The sequence below is a fragment of the Oratosquilla oratoria genome, unplaced genomic scaffold (assembly GCF_046742065.1).
Source record: "Oratosquilla oratoria isolate Oo_2021 unplaced genomic scaffold, ASM4674206v1 SCAFFOLD54, whole genome shotgun sequence".
Classification (NCBI taxonomy): Eukaryota; Metazoa; Arthropoda; class Malacostraca; order Stomatopoda; family Squillidae; genus Oratosquilla; species Oratosquilla oratoria.
Window position 1 is genome coordinate 468,587 of NW_027467718.1, and position 16,418 is coordinate 485,004.

At 38.1% G+C, this 16,418-nt stretch overlaps 1 protein-coding gene across 6 annotated transcripts in view; it reads left to right on the forward strand.

The window, feature by feature from the left end:
• LOC143023655 (tetratricopeptide repeat protein 23-like) overlaps positions 1 to 16,418 on the forward strand; it is a 625,055-nt gene that overhangs the window by 463,937 nt on the left and 144,700 nt on the right. For all 6 annotated transcript variants that reach the window (XR_012966191.1, XM_076182256.1, XM_076182259.1 and 3 more), the window contains one exon: positions 8,473 to 8,636. Coding sequence is in view for 5 of the 6 variants with exons in the window: in XM_076182256.1 (XP_076038371.1) it covers positions 8,473 to 8,636 (164 nt within the window). In the remaining variant the exon portion in view is untranslated. The remainder of the gene's footprint in view (positions 1 to 8,472; positions 8,637 to 16,418) is intronic.

Sequence of the window (16,418 nt, forward strand, 5' to 3'; positions counted from 1 at the left end):
GTAGAATCAATTATGATAAAAGTGGAAAGCAACCATATGAAAAGTAGAAAATTTGTATTAGTGCATGTACCCCCCAAAACACAGTCCTGGACAGAACAAGATCATTCCAGATTGTTGGAAGATACTAAGTATGAACTGATTGATATACTGAGGGAAAGAGGAAATACAGTAATTATGGGTGATTTTAACTGAAGTATGTTGGGAAGAAATGACAATAAAGGGTGGAGAAGACATATGGGGTAGCATGCTACTTGATATGACCGTTGAATACACAATGACTCGGTAGAAAAGGAAAATACCAGATACAGAAACAATTAGGAACCTTCGAGACTGGATTTAATGCTTACGTTAGAACCTGAAATTGTAGACAGAATAGATTACAAAACAATAGGAAAGAGTGACCATGTACTAATAGAATTAAAATTAAAAGAGCAAATAGACCTAAGAAGAAATGAGAAACATAGAATAGGAAGACCAATGTACACCAAAACAAATTTTGTGAAACTTGGAAGATTCTTTTGTAATGCAAATTGGGAAAAATTCCTTAAGGAAGAAACAAGGATGGAAGAGAAATGGAATATACTAAAATTTATAATGAGGGAGAACAAATAAGTACCACAACAAAAGCAAGAAAAAACTGGTACAACAAAAAATGTAGTGAAGCTAAGGATAAAAGAGACAAAGCCTGGAAAAACTTGAAAAGAGACAAAAAAAACGAGCAAATGGCAAAAATACATCAAACTAAGAAATGATTATGTAAATATACATAGAGAAGAAAAGAGAAATTATGAAAAAGAAATAATAGATATGTGAATGGTAAACTAAAAAACAAACAAGAAATAGAAAAGCTGCACCAAGGAAGTCATGAATATACATAAGAACAAGAAATGGCAGAAATTATGAGCAATCATTTCAAATCGGTATTCACAATTGAGAACTCACCTGACTGTGAGGGAATAGAGAGACAGAAATCCCCCCAATGAAGGAAATAACTGTAACAAAGAAGAAAATCAGTGACCAAATAAAAAACCTTGATGTCAGAAAATTCCATGGTCTAGATGGAATTACAAACTGGATACTGAAAGATTGCGTAGAGGAGTTAATGGATAAAATATACAAAATAATCAAATGCTCACTCAAAGAAGCCCCCCCAGGGCCCAGTACTTTGACATAGTGGGGGGGCTTGCATGTAGCAAGGCCGGCTGAGCTGTGCCAGCCAGGTGCAACCATATTGGAGAGGTCAGCCCTAAGCTATCAGACAAAAACTGAGCCAGTGGACTTTTGCTGATGACCCTAGCTTGTCTTTGACCATGGACTGGAATACTCATGGGATTTGCCGCCCTCATCCTATGACAGTTGTTTTAGGATGAGGTTCTTGGGGTAGTGAATAGATAGGGGGACCCACACCCTTTTCCTTTGTGAATTCTCCAATCCCAATCCTTCATATTTGCTACCGTGCTCTCCTTTTTTCACCATCTTTCTCTAATACTTGTTAAGGAAGGTTCTGGTATCTTGGTGCCCCCCAAGCTACGTCTGAACCCAGTCAAGTGGGGATGTATACTGCGAGGTCACTACTCCCAGTGAGGGCCGAAAGCTCACCGACTGGAGAATGCATGTTTGCGAGGTAGGTACTAGGTTGCCGACTTCCTTCCTCTCTATCCAGTGCACATGCAGAGTGACTATGCCGGCCCCATCCTAAATGGGACAAAACTAAAGAGGACAAATCTCCGGGTTGACAAAGTCTCTTTCTCACCTCCGACGCCCTGCATGTGTAAATAGTTGTTTCTGGAACTTCCCTATTCTGCAGAGACTTTTCTTTTATTGTCTGAGGCATCAGGCAACTGCAGTATCTTCTATGTATTGATCTCTCTTGATATATGGTGTGGCCCTATAGATATACACGATCATGGTGGCTGTTCAAACTGTACATTCTAAACCTCCACCACTACCTGATCCTCCTCCTAAACCTCCTCATCCCTCTCCTAATATTGCTGATTCTAATGTTGACGATGTTAACTCGGCAAAAGTAAAACTCCCAGTTGTTGACTCCGGCTTGAAAAATGATACTGAGACTTCATTGACGGATAATTTTGATGTCCAGTAACTTACAATTCGAATGGATTCTGGAGTGATGAAGTCATCTTTAGATACTCAGAAGCCTATAAACAGCTCAAGTATTGCTCCTAATTGTCATAGAGTCTTACATTTAAAATATGTCTCTCTTGATAAGAGTCATGTTGACTTACATGAAGAGTTCTGTAAATTTGGACCAATTAAAGAGATCAGGGTTAAACTGATTGACAACTTTAAGGCTTGGCTAGTCTGGATCTCATTTCTTTCTAATCAGCCCCCCCGAGGCCCAGTACTTTGATGTAGTGGGGGGGCTTCCATGCAGCAAGGACAGGCTGAGCTGTGCCAGTCAGGTGCAACCATACTGGAGAGGTCAGCCCTAAGCTACCAGACAAAAACTGAGCCTTTTTTTTTTTTTTTTTTTTTTTTTGTGGTAGTGAATAGATAAGGGGTCCCTCACCCTTTTCCTTTGTGAATTCCCCTATCCCTACCCTTCATATTTGCCACCCCACTCTCCTTTTTCACCATCTTTCTCTAATACTTGTTAAGGAAGGTTCTGGTATCTTGGTGCCTCCCAAGCTACATGTCTGAACCCAGTCAAGTGGGGATGTATACCACGAGGTCACTACTCCCTGCGAGGGCCGAAAGCCCACCGACTGGGGAATGCATGTTTGTGTGGTAGGTACTAGGCTGCCGACTTCCTTTCTCCATATCCAGTACACATGCAGAGTGACTACGCCGGACCCATCCTAAATGGGACAAAACAAAAGAGCACAAACCCCGGGTTGACAAAGTCTCTAACTCACCTCCGAGGCCCTGCATGTGTAAATAGTTGTTTCTGGAACTTCCCGACTCTGCAGATACTTTTCTTTTATTGCTTGAGGCATCAGGCAACTGCAGTATCTTCTTCCATACATTTATCTTTCTTTCTGAATATATGGCGTGGCCTCATAAATATACACGATCATGGCGGCTGTCTAAACTGAATATTCTAAACCTTCACCACTACCTGATCCTCCTCCTAAACCCCCCGATCCCTCTCCTAATATTGCCAATCCTAATGTTGATGCTATTTACTCAGCAAAAGTAAAACCCCCAGTTGATGACTCCGGCTTGAAAAAGAACTCTGGTAAAAATACTAGAAAAAGGACTTTGGTAAAAATACTAAGACTTCATTGACAGATAATTCTGTACCCCAGGAACTTACAATTAGAATGGATTCTGAAGTGATGAAAACATCTTTAGATACTCAGAAACCAATAAATAGCTCAAATACTGCCCCTAATAGTCATAGAATCTTACATCTAAAATATGTCTCTCTTGATAAGAGTCATACAGACTTATATGAAAAGATCCGTAAATTTGGACAAATTAAAGAGATCAGGGTTAAACTAACTGACAACTTTAAAGCTTGGCTAGTCTGGATCTCATTTCTTTCTAATCATGATGCAGCTGCTGCCTGCTTGGATTATAATAACTGCAATGAAAATGAATCTTTGGCCCAACTTGTTGCTAGAGTGCCACCTAACCTGGATATCTTTTATCCAGAAAACTGGTAGAGGAAAGGAAGGAAAGTGTGCAGAGGCCTCCCAATCCAGCTAAGTGGCTTATTATCACTCTTGCAAAGGAACATGGTAACTTGTTCGAGTTTATAAGATTCTTGAAGAGTCACCTTGGCCCTGGTAATTTGACTAACTCGCAGGTATCACGATTTTGAAGAAATTCCTTCTTAATTCATGTAAAATCTCATGAACAAGCTGCCATGGTGCTTAACTTGAAACAGAAATCCGACATTAAGGAAGTTAAACCCCACTATACCTTTAGTTATGCCAAAGGGGTAATTTTTGATAGAGATCTGTATGACTTTGAGGAAGAAAATCTTTTTTGAAATGTGCCTAACTAATGTTTGGAAGGTTGCTAAAATCCCTCGTTCTTCTATGATTATCCTAAGTTTTTCTGGTGAAGATCTACCTCATTATGTAGAGATAGAAAAAGAGATAGTTTATGTGAAGCAGTTTAAGCCCCGTCCCCTTCAGTGCTTTAACTGCTATGGTTTTTGGCCATCCTTCCCGCAGATGTGCAAGGGACAAACTGTGTTTGATATGTGCTCAGCCAGAACATGGGGATTGTTCCCACCCAACAGTTTGTATAAATTGTAAGGAAGAGCGTGATGCCAGAGATAAGAACTGTGTAATTTATAAGAAGGAATAGGAAATACTACTAAAAGCTCATGCAGAACATATAAGTGTAGGACATGCTAAAAGACTATTAAGTAATTCCAAAAGATACAGTGATGTTGTTAAAACAAATAGTAAAGTGGATCAGCCAACTGTAGAATGCAATAGAAATAAAAATGCCAATATGAATTCTTCTGTTAACACTGAACCCAAGCCTCAGTGTAAAATTGTCACTATGAAATCTAACCGTCTTTCTTCTTCTCAACTAGGAATTTGTAATACTTCTGAACCCTCCTCTGTGGAGGTTTCCTCACCTCCTGCCCCATCTGGAGGGGCACCTAAGGTTTCTATTGTAGAAACCTCACAGGCTTTTTCTAATGAAGCCTCCTCTCAGGCAATCTCTCTTCCAGACCTGGGGGACTCCCCAGTAGAGGGATTGCTGACTAGTGTGCCTCACTCGGTAGAGGTGCACAGAAGCAATGAGGATCAACCAAATGCTGAACCCAAGCCTCAACGTGAAAGAGTCACTACTAGACCTAATCGTTCTGCTCCACAACTTGGAAATTGTAGTACTCCTCAACCCCCCTCTGCGGAGGTTCTCCCATCCCCAGTTGAGGGAATGTCTCCTGCCCCATATAGAGGGGCACCTAAAGTTCCCATTGCTGAAACCCCACAGGGTTCCTTTAATAAAGCCTCCTATCAATCAGTCAACCTTCCAAACTTGGGGGGCTCCCCAATAAAGGGATCACGGACTGTTGTGCCTTACTCAGTTGAGGCGCACAGAAGCAAAGCTATGGAGTCTGAAGCTGTGTGCAGTAAAAGACTCCACAGTCCACCCTCATCTCCATCTTCTTCCCCAAATCGTGATATGCAATCTAAGAAAGGAACTAATAACCCAAACTCTACATCGTCATTCAGACCATTGTCAGAGAGGAGGATGCCACCTACGAAAGCAAAGAAATTAGAAAAGAACCCATCATGTAGACCCTCTCTCTCCCAGACTTCTCTTGCCAGACCAGTAGACCCAAAAAAGAAAAAGAAAGAAAACAGTATAATGTCCATAATTCAGTGGAATATTCAAGGTTTTAATTCTCATCGAGAGCAGGTTCGGATTCTCTTTAAAGAACATGATGTGTCTGCTATTTGTCTCCAAGAAACTATGCTTGGCGATTTATCCCCTAATGTTGGACTTAATTATAAATTTTACAGATCTCCTCCTATGATTAGGGGCCGTGCCCATGGAGGTATTGGTATCATAATTAAGAAATCTGTAAACCACAGAAGTGTCCACCTACATTCGGTGTTGCAGGCTTGTGCAGTACAAATCTTTACCACTAAATGGATCACTTTATGTTCTTTGTATTTGGAACCTGAACTGGAAGATCGACTCGTAGACATATATAACCACCCCTGTCAGTTTGAGTTAAATGACCTACAATCTTTGGTTGACCAGCTCCCTGAGCCTTTTATTTTAATGGGTGACTTTAACACCAAGCATCCTCTATGGGGTGAATCAAGGTGTGACCCCTGGGGCAATATAATTGAAGAATTTATTGATAATAACGATGTCATTTTGATGAATGACTGTTCCAAAACTAGGTTTGATGTCTTTCACAACTCAAGTTCTGCTATAGACCTAACTATTTGTTCATCATCCTTAAGATTAGACTACAGTTGGTCAATAGATGAAGATCTATATGGTAGCGACCACTGGCCTATCCATATCAAATATTTAAAGAACACTCACTCCTCTTGCTTACCTAAATGGAAGACAGGAGAGGCTAATTGGGAATTATTTAGGAGATCCACAGAGATTAATTATAAGACTAGTGATTTTTGTTTTGACAAGATTGAGAATTGGCCATTCCTACATTACTCATAAATTTTTGATGGCAAGTGGAGCAGAAAGGTTGGCCCCCCAATGTCCCATTTGCCAAGTAGTTTTTACAATAAAACACATTTTAATTCAGTGCCCTGCATTCTCTAATAAGTGCAGGGCAAATTTTTTAACAAATTTATCTTTTAAACAAATTTTAGGGGCAGAAGCTCATGTGAAGAATGTTTTAAAGTTTTTAAAAGATCAATTTATCTTATGAAATTTAAAATTGTGTATATGAATGCTTGTGAGTGTATGTTGTTGTGATGTGTTTTTGTGAATGTTTATTGTTTTAACTGTTTTACTTGAATTTTGATCTATATGAGATAAATATGTGCTGAATGGCCTACCGGCTCCGGCGCTTGGCCTTCGAGCCAAAAATTCCATAAATCAATCTTTCTAATCAGGATGCAGCTGCTGCCTGCTTGGATAATAATTATTCCAAAGAAAATGAATGCAGTAATGCAATGAACATTCTAAAAGTATTGGCTCATACTTCCTGGGGTGCAGTTAGAAAAATATTACTGAAGTTGTATGAGACACTTATATTTCCAAAAATCTTGTATGGTTGCGAGATCTATTCTTCAGCCTCTCCAAACCAGCTCAAAACGCTTGATTTGATACACCATGCAAGCATACGCCTAGCTACTGGTGCATTTAAAACTTCTCCTGTTCCAAGTCTTTTGGTAAACACAGGCGAATTACCCCTGGATATTTATTGCCAGTCTTTCTTACTAAGATATTGGTACAGACTACAGAGGCTCCCTGAATCTATAACTTTTAAAATGGCAACTAAGGAAACCTATTTTAACTTTTATGAAGCTCATCCATTACTTAGGAGACGGAGACGGGAAGGTCGCCGAATTTATGAAGCAGCCTTGCTGTGGATGTGCTGTCGTGCGACACTGCTTCTGACCCAGGGCAGTGGACAGGATGCAGGGATGACCCGTCATCCAGGAGGTGCCAAGATAAGAGAGAGGGAGGAGGGTGGAGGGGAGTGGAATATATAGGAAATAGAGTGGGTGGGAGTGGTTTCTATGCCTTTTTCTTTTCGGGTACCCCCCCATGTAAGGGGGAAAAAGCCTTTGGTATATGTATGTATGTATAAAGCTCATCCAAAATCTCAACCATATGGTTTTTGGGCGAAGCCAATTTTAATGAACATAAATAGAAATATGCATGAGGTATTACCATTCAAACCATCAATAACTCCTCCCTGGAAGCTACTGGAAGTGACTTTTTGTAAATATTTCAATGGTTTTAAGAAAGACACGACATTCAATTTTTATGAACCATGTTGTAGAGCAAAGTGATACTACTTATATCTTTACTGATGGCTCCAAATCTGATGCTGGCATTGGGTTTGGAGTCTATAGTAGCAACTTTTTATGCAGAGGGGCTCTTTCTATTTCAGCCTCTATCTTTACAGCTGAGCTGTATGCTATTCTAGCTGCTGTTGAGAAAGTGGCAACTCTGGATACTGGTAGCTTTACGATTTTCTGTGACAACAAAAGCGTGTTGGAGGCACTCTGTGCTAACTCTACGAATCCTCTGATTTTAAAAATCTTACAGTGGATTCATATTATAGAGAGGTGAGGTACCGAAGTAAAGTTTTGCTGGGTCCCTGCACATGTTGGAGTGAATGGAAACAAAGAGGCTGATAAATTAGCCAAACATGCAGCAACAGAGCTATTTCCAAGGAGAACCCACTGTTATTCAGTGATTACTTTCCAGAAATTAAAACTTTCACATGCATTACCTGGCAGGAACATTGGAACTTGGTTAATCCTAATAAGATGAAGGAGATTACAAGTGTGATATCTCCTTGGGAATATGGTAGAATGCCTAGGAGATGGGAAACAGCACTATGCAGACTCAGGATTGGACATACTCGTCTCACTCACAAATATTTGATGGATGGAAATTATCAGCTTAATTGTGAGGAATGTTTGTTCCCCCTTTGTGACATTTGCTAGTTGAATGCCCCAGTCTCGGGAATCTTAGACACCGATACCTCTCAGAGGCTCTTGATGGGGATAGGAGATACATCCTTGCCAAGATCCTTGGAGAGAAAGTGGTGTATAATGCTAGTGGCATTTTTAAATTCATCGAAAAAGCTGGCCTTCTTCAAAAGTTGTAAATAGGTTTTGCTTTTAATTATTACTTTAAAAAATATGTGTTTTAAATTACCCTTTTATTTGATTCATATTTATTATTGACTTTCTTTAGACGACATTGGCTTCAATGACCTTTGCTGTCCTTATGCCAGACAGCCCATGAATCATTCCATTCATCGTATGGAAGGGGTTAACTTAAGGATTTAATTTTTTTTCTTCTTTTCTTTTTAAGGTTTGTGGTGTTCTTCGACAACTTTCCCGTGTCCACATACTCAGTGATGAGCTTGACTTAGCAGCCATTGCCCTTGAACAAGAACTTCGCCTGGAGACTCTTTTGTATGGAGGTTCATCAAGGAAAGTGCAAGCTACCAAAGTTCGTCTGCAGGAGCTTTTTCCGTGAGTATTATCCCTTATTCATGTTTTGACATTGGCTTTCAGGCTCAATGTAGAAGTACTATACCTTGCTGCATTGCCCACAACCTGAATGGTGTGGCAGGGGACAGGGACCCTTCATGATTGAAGTACTGAGATGGGAGGGGGATTAAATGGGTTTCAGTTGTGTAAGAAATGGGTATGTGCTTTGACATGACCATGCCCCTTATAAGTGGATAGAACCTTTGGTTGTGGGTGTGTGTATTTACTTAATTGTAGTGTACAGGAAAGGAGCAATGCTTGTTGGATTCTGTCTCCTATTCTCTAATTTTCTAACATACCTAGACTCAAATTCATGTACGGTTCCAACTTAATCTATATCTTTGATTTCCGTCTATCATATTTAGATTTGAACACGTGTATAGTTTGAGCTTGGGCTATATCACCTTCTAAGTTATTCCACATATTCCTACATCTATATGGAAAACTGTATTTCTTCACATCCTGTTGACATGTGTTTTTTCTTTATTTTACTTCTGTGACCTCTTTAATCCCTCCCATCTTTAATCAGAAGATCTCTTCTCTCAATGCAGTCTATCCCCTTTAGTGACTTGAACACTGTAATTATGTCACTTCTTCGATCTTTCAAGGTTAGAAGACCCAGTACCTTTAGTCTTTCCTCATATGATTTATCTGCAGGCTGGGGACCATTTTGATTGCTGCCCTTTGTATTTTCTCAATCTTGCTGATATCTTTTACTCTGTGTGGGAATCATATTATTGATGCATATTCCAGTCTTGGACATGCCAGGGTTTCAGTGAATCTTTCATCATCTCTTCATCTATATAATGGAATGCCACTTTAATCTTCTGCAATAGTTCAGATGTCTCTCCCACAGTCTTGCTGATATTGCCTGTCAGGTGATAGTTTGTCTTTTATCAACACTCCCAAGTCTTTCTCCTGTTTTGCTTTTGTAATGCATTTGCTTCCCAAGAAATAGTTTAAGGTGTATTTACTTGGTTTTACCTAGTTGTATTTTACGGGATGGGAGCTATGCTCGTTGTGACCCGTTTTCATATCTCTTCACATCCAGTTTATTCTTGAACTCATGTATAATTCTGGCTTTCACCGTTTAGTTTGTTCCAGACATCGATCACTCTGCATGGGAAACTGTTCTTTTTCAAATCTCTTCTGTAACTGTCCTTCTTTAGCTTCTTATCGTGTCCTCTTGTTTCTCTCTTGTCCCATTTCAATAGGTCATCTCTATCTAGAACTTCCATCCCTTTCATAATTCTGAAGAGGGTCAACAGGTCGCCTCTTTCCCTTCTCTGCTCCAATGTTGACAGCTGTAATTTCTCCAATCTTTGTTCATATGCCAAATTTGATAGTGTGGGTGCCATCTTTGTCACCGCTCTTTGGATTCTTTCTAATTTCTTTGTGTTTTTCTTTGTGCTTGGTGCCCACATTGATATAGCATATTCTAGTTTCGGTCTTATCAATGTAGTAATTATTTTCTTAACCATCTTTTCATCCATGTAGTCGAAGGCCACTTTCATTGATCTTAACAAGTTGTAAGTCTCACTGAATAGTTTATTTACATGTTTGTCAGGTGTCAAGTCACTTGAGATGATTATTCCTAGGTCCCTCTCTGAGTCTACTTTCTTTACTTCTTTGTTTCCAATTGTATATTTTCCCAAAACTCTGTTTTTGCCTCTTTCAAATTCCATTATGCTACATTTCTTGATGTTGAAGTCCATCTTGTATTTCTGGCTCCATTCCCATACTTTTTCCAGGTTATCTTGTAGCAGTCTGCAATCTTCTTCTGTTTTCACTCTCCTGAGTATTTTAGCATCGTCAGCAAAAAAAATTATGTAATAATTTACTCCTTTGTCCATATCATTTATGTATATGGCAAACATTAAAGGAACCAAAACAGAGCCTTGTGGGATGCCCCTTTTTATATCTTCCCATTTTGAACTTTTGTCTCTAAGTACCACTCTCATTTTTCTCCCAGTTAAAAAGTCCTTCACCCATTCCAATAGTTTACCTTGAATTCCTCCTATTTTTTCAATTTCACTTATTAATTTTTTGAGGTGCCTTGTCAAAAGCTTTCTACAGAACCAGGAAGGCACAGTCTGCCCATTCATCTCTTTCTTGTATTGTCTCAATTTGTCTCAAGTAAAAGCAGTTTAGATTTGTGGTGCACGACCTTCCACTTCTAAAACCAAATTGTTTGGAGTTTATTATTTTATTTTCTTCCTAGTGTTTGGTCCATCTGATCCTGATAATCTTTTTGCATAGTTTTGCTACTGTGCTTGTGAGGGACACTGGTCTAAAGTTTGTAGGATCTTCCCTGTTTCCTCCTTTGTATATTGGTACTAGGTTTGCATCTTTCCAATCTTGCGGTACCTTTCCCTCTTTTAATGAGAAGTCTATTATCTTGTGTAGTTTATCTGTCAGTTCGTCTATACACTCTTTCAATATCCAATTTGCAATTTCATGTGGTCTGTGTAACTTTCTGATATCTAGGCTTTTTATTTGGTCTCTTATTTCCCTCTGTGTTATTTTTATTTCTTTCATCATGGGTGAACTTTCTAGTTGTTCATTCTCCCAGGGTTGTGGGCTCTCAATTGTAAAAACAGACCCAAAATGTCTGATCATAACTTCTGCCATCTCTGTGTCATCTATGTACTCTGTCTCCTTCACGCAATTTTACTATATCATGCTTATCCTTTAGGTTGTTTACATATTCATTTCTAAGTTTTTTATATGTTTGCCATTTGGATGTTTTCCTGTTTTTTCCATTTTTTCCATGCTTTATCTCTCCTGGCTTTAGCCTCACTACATCTTTTGTTGAACCAACATTTTATATAAATTTATTTTTGTTTCTTTTTTGGTACATATTTATTAACTCCCTCTTTATAATTTTCTTTAAATATGTTCCATTTGTCATCCATATTTGTTTCCTCTTTAGAGAACCTATCCCAATTTGCGTTTTGGAAAAATTTCCTTAATTCTACAAAGTTCGTTTTGTTGTACATAAATCTTCCATCTCTATGTTTGTCATTTCTATGTTGTTCTGTTCTTTTAATTCAAACTCTATTAGTATATGGTAGCTTTTTCCAATTGGTGTTTTATACTCCATTCTGTTCACAATATCTGGTTCAGAGGTTAATACTAGGTCTTATTTCGATGGTTCCTCATTGTTTCTATATCTAGTATTCTCCTTAACCCATTGTGTTAGAGTGTATTCGATGGTTATATCTAGTACAGTATCATGTTGCTCCAGAGTTTATCTCCTCCCCTGACTGTCATTTCTTCCCAAATTATGTCTTTTGCATTAAAATCGCCCATGATTACTATAAGGATTACAAAGGATTACAAAGGTGGAGCATGCTGACAGGAGACCTTTTGGTCCATATCTAGGTCGGATGCAAAAAATCATAATAATGATGAAATAATAAATAGAAACTATAATAATGTAAACAACAAATAAAATACATAAATAAATGCATAGGTATAGTTAAATAATAAACAAACAGGTAAATAGTAAATAATAATAAATTGACATACTGTATAACTAATAATAAATGAAAATCAAACAGACAAATGATAACAAAACAGAAACAAATAATATAAAATAAATTATAATCATTACAGCATCTTGCTTAGGTGTTTATCTAAATGATTCTTAAAGCTTTGAACTGAACTACATTGCACTACCTGTGCAGGAAGTTTATTCCATTCATTAACTACACGGTTGGCAAAGTTGTTTCTACCTACTTCCAAATTGATTCTATTTCCGGACAGTTTGAAATGTGAAAATTTTGTCACTTTTGATGTTGTCAATTCCCTTTAGAATTTTAAAGACCTGTATCAAGTCACCTCTGAGTCTACGCTTTTTTAGGGAAAACAGATTCATATGTTTTAGTCAATTTTCGTATGATTTATTTTTGATATTTGCAATCAGTTTTGTGGCTCGCCATTGTACTTTTTCCAGACACTATGTTTCCACCCTCTTTCAGTAATTCGTTTAGCACCTTTAGTGTTTCTTCCAATAATTTGGAATGTTCACTATCTAGCCACGCATGGGTTTTTGGTGGTACATACAATACTACAAATTTTCTCCTTTTCATCTTTTTGTTGGCAATTTCAATCATAATTGCTTCTGTATTTCCCTGACCTTCAATTATCTTTGTTACATTCAAACCTTTTTTGGTCAATATCATGACACCTCCTTGCTTATCAATTCTGTTTTTCACCCAGGGGCTATATAAACCATGTCCCACTATGCTTGTTAATAGCAGTCCTTTTAGTTTTGTCTCTACTATGCCCATGATGTTAGGTTTTTCTGTTTCAAGATAGTCATTTACTTAATTGATTCCAGAGATCATACCATCAATGTTTGTATATATCACTTTTATTTTTGTATTTTCTTTTCTTTTTTGGTTTAGGTTTCCATTTTTTTTATATACCGGGGTACCATTTTTTCAGTCTCAAATCCAGTACTTTAAAAAAAAAAAACTTGTTTTTTTCCATCTCTGTTCTCTTTTCATTTCTATCACTTGCTTCAATTCTGAGCACTTTGTCTTTCTCTTTTTCCTCATCATTCATTCCCTTTTGTATTCATATATTTTTGAATTTCTCGCTATTTGCTAGTTTGACTATTTTTGATAATACTTCCTGTGCCATCATTTGTGTTCTTAGTTTTATTTTTAGAGGTCTGTGGTGTTTTTCTTTTGAGTGTTTGCCTATCCTGTGAATCTCGTTGATTTCTTTAGCGAGATTTTGATCTTCATCCTGTATTTCTTTCAGAAGTACTTTGACTAGTTCCTTCTTTTCTTTTTGGTATCTATACATACCATGCTTTTCCTGTATACCATGGACCACAATGCACTTGCCTTTGTCAACTGTGTCTCTCACCAAATTTTCCTTCTCTTTGATTAATTACTTTTATAACTGTTTCTTTTTTATTTTCTTCTATCTGCTCTTTTAATATTTTTCTAAATGATATTTCTTTATTTTCCTGTTCTTCCTTCCATTGATTCTTTATTTCAATGAGGTCTGTTTCTTTAATTGATTCTGCTACTTTACCAGTCACTACTTGCAACTGTTCATTTACCTCCTTTTTTAGTTCGTCATTTTTATTTTTATCCTCGTATTTCAGTCTTTCGTTTTCTCTCTTAAGATTTTCTATTTCACTTTTTAGGTCACTCATTTCTTTGATAGTTTGCTCATTGTTTTTTTGTAGTGTAATCAGTTCCTTTTGAACAGCTTGGTAGTCAAATTTCAAGTCTATGATTTCTTCCATTAGTTTGCTTAATTGGCGATTTCTTAGTGCATTGCTATACCTACTTTCTCTGTCTATATCAAAACTTTTTCCTATTTCACTTGCATTTCTTTGAAAACCTGAAAATACATTGTTTTCCCATCTCGTGTTTTTCCTTGGAGTATCCAAAATGCAGTGGTGCTTGGGTATCACACCTCTTGGGCTCTCAACTATACTTCCAATCCTCTCTTTGTAGGTTCCTTTGTTGTTTTTTCTTCACTATCATTTTACATCTTTGCCAGAAACTATACAACAAAAAACTAGAAATGGCGTTCACCGGTCACAGCGAGTAGCCATCCCGCACAATAACAAATAGGTTTTCTTTGTGCTGGTTACGAAACCACTAGGTAGACGTGCTCGTGACACAGCACTTCCTTACGCTTTGGTGTCTGAAGGGTGTGTGTATTTACCTAGTTGTATTTTATGGGAAGGGGATCTACGTTTGTGTTGTCCTATATTTGTGTCTTGCAGTGTCTAGTTTGCTCTTAAATTCGTGTATAGTTTTTGCACACACTAGTTTGTTCCAGACATCCACCACTGTGTGTGGAAAGCTGTTTTTTTTTTAATCTCTTCTATAACTATTCTTTTTGAGTTTCTTTTCATGTCCCCTTGTAATTCTCTTATCTCAATAAGTCTTCTCTATCAAGGACTTACATGCCTGTTATGATTCTGTAGATCATTAGCAAGTTCCCTCTTTCTCTTCTTTGTTCCAGAGTTGGTAATTTCAGTTTTGACAACCTCTCCTCATATGACAGTTTTGAAAGTAATGGGGCTATGTTTGTAGTTGCTCTCTGAATTCTTTCAATTTTCTTTATATTCTTTTTGGTACTGGGTGACCTGGATGTGTATTTACCTGGTTGTATTTAATGGGAAGGGGACCTATGGTCATGGTGGCCCATCTTTGTATCTTGCAACATCTGGTTTGTTCTTAAATTCATGAGTGGTGTTTGCACACACTATTGTTTCATGCAGTTTGTTCCAGACATCCACCAATCTGTGTGGAAAGCTGTTTTTTTTCCAGATCTATAATTGTCTTTTTTAAGTTCCTTTACATGTCCCCCTGTTTTTTTTTCTATCCCAATTTAATAAGTCTTCTCTATCAAGGACTTCCATGCCTTTCATAATTCTTTAAATGGCCAACAGATCACCTCTTTCTCTTCTTTGTTCCAGGGTTGGTAATTCCAGTTTAGACAATCTTTGCTTATATGTCAGTTTTGAAAGTGTTGGGGCCATCTTTGTTGTTGCTCTTTCAATTGTTTCTAATTTCCTTATATTCTTTTGTTGTAGTGGGTGTCCATAGTGTCACTGCATACCCCAATCTTGGTCTATCAGTGTTACTAGTATTTTCTTTACCATTTCTTCATCCAAGTAATCAAAAGCCACTTTTATTGATCTTTGCAAATTTAAGGTTTCTCCAACTATTTTGTTTATCCGTTTGTGTGGCGCAGCGGATTACTCTGCTGCGCATAGGGGGTTAGCGTAACGAGTGCCCTCTTTTCTGGATTACGTAACGTAAACAACGCGGGAGGGTTAAGGATCCACGGAGTGCTCGTCGCTACGTTTATTGGCAATAGAAAACACGACTTTCTCATCTTCACACAACAGGTGCTGCCATTGAAACTATGGCAGCAGACAGTAATTGGGAGGAAGAGTAGAAGTAGTAGTTGAAAAAGCTGTAAAACAATACAGAGTAGCGCTCGTTACTAACAGCTTTTATACAGAATTACAAAGAATCTGAACATGAAATACGAGCAGCTTAAGGCTAAATTCATTATGACATACAAGAAACGATATACCAGATCTAAAACTAAATTCGGCTCAAAAACTCACTGAGTAGGCCGCGAAGGGAGCGGGTATACAACTGAAGGCGTTCCAAACCACACTGGCTGGAGGTGTGACGTGACATCACACCACAGCAACCGGTTCTTACACACCTTCTTAAGTCTAATTCTTAAAGTGAACATTGTACAAATAATGAGATGTTATCTTGCAACACAGCTTGCAGACAACTTACAAGGTAGGATTTTCGAACAGAAAAGGCCTCTGCTCGAAATATACTTAAAATTAAAGCATTACAAAAAACAAAATTGAAAACCTCTTCCGAGGGGAAACGAGCCTTACGACAAAAAAATATGTAAACATGGGGATACACGGACGTATAAAAAAGCCCCGTTACCTCTCGTAACGGCACACTCCCTTCTTGGACCTTCCTGACTAAATCATCCTTGCTAGGGAATACTTTAAGTACAATGCCCAAGGGCCACTGTCCTTGGGGACACTCTTGATGTTTCACCAGCACTACATCGTCTACCTTTATGTTTGGAGAGGAATTGACCCACTTTCTTCTGGGTTGCAAAGAGGAAAGATACTCTTTCTTCCATCTCTTCCAGAATTCCTCAGCAAGGTGATGAACATGCTTCCATTGAGATTTGTATACTGCCTTAATATCTATCTCTTCAGGAAGAGTTACAGGAATA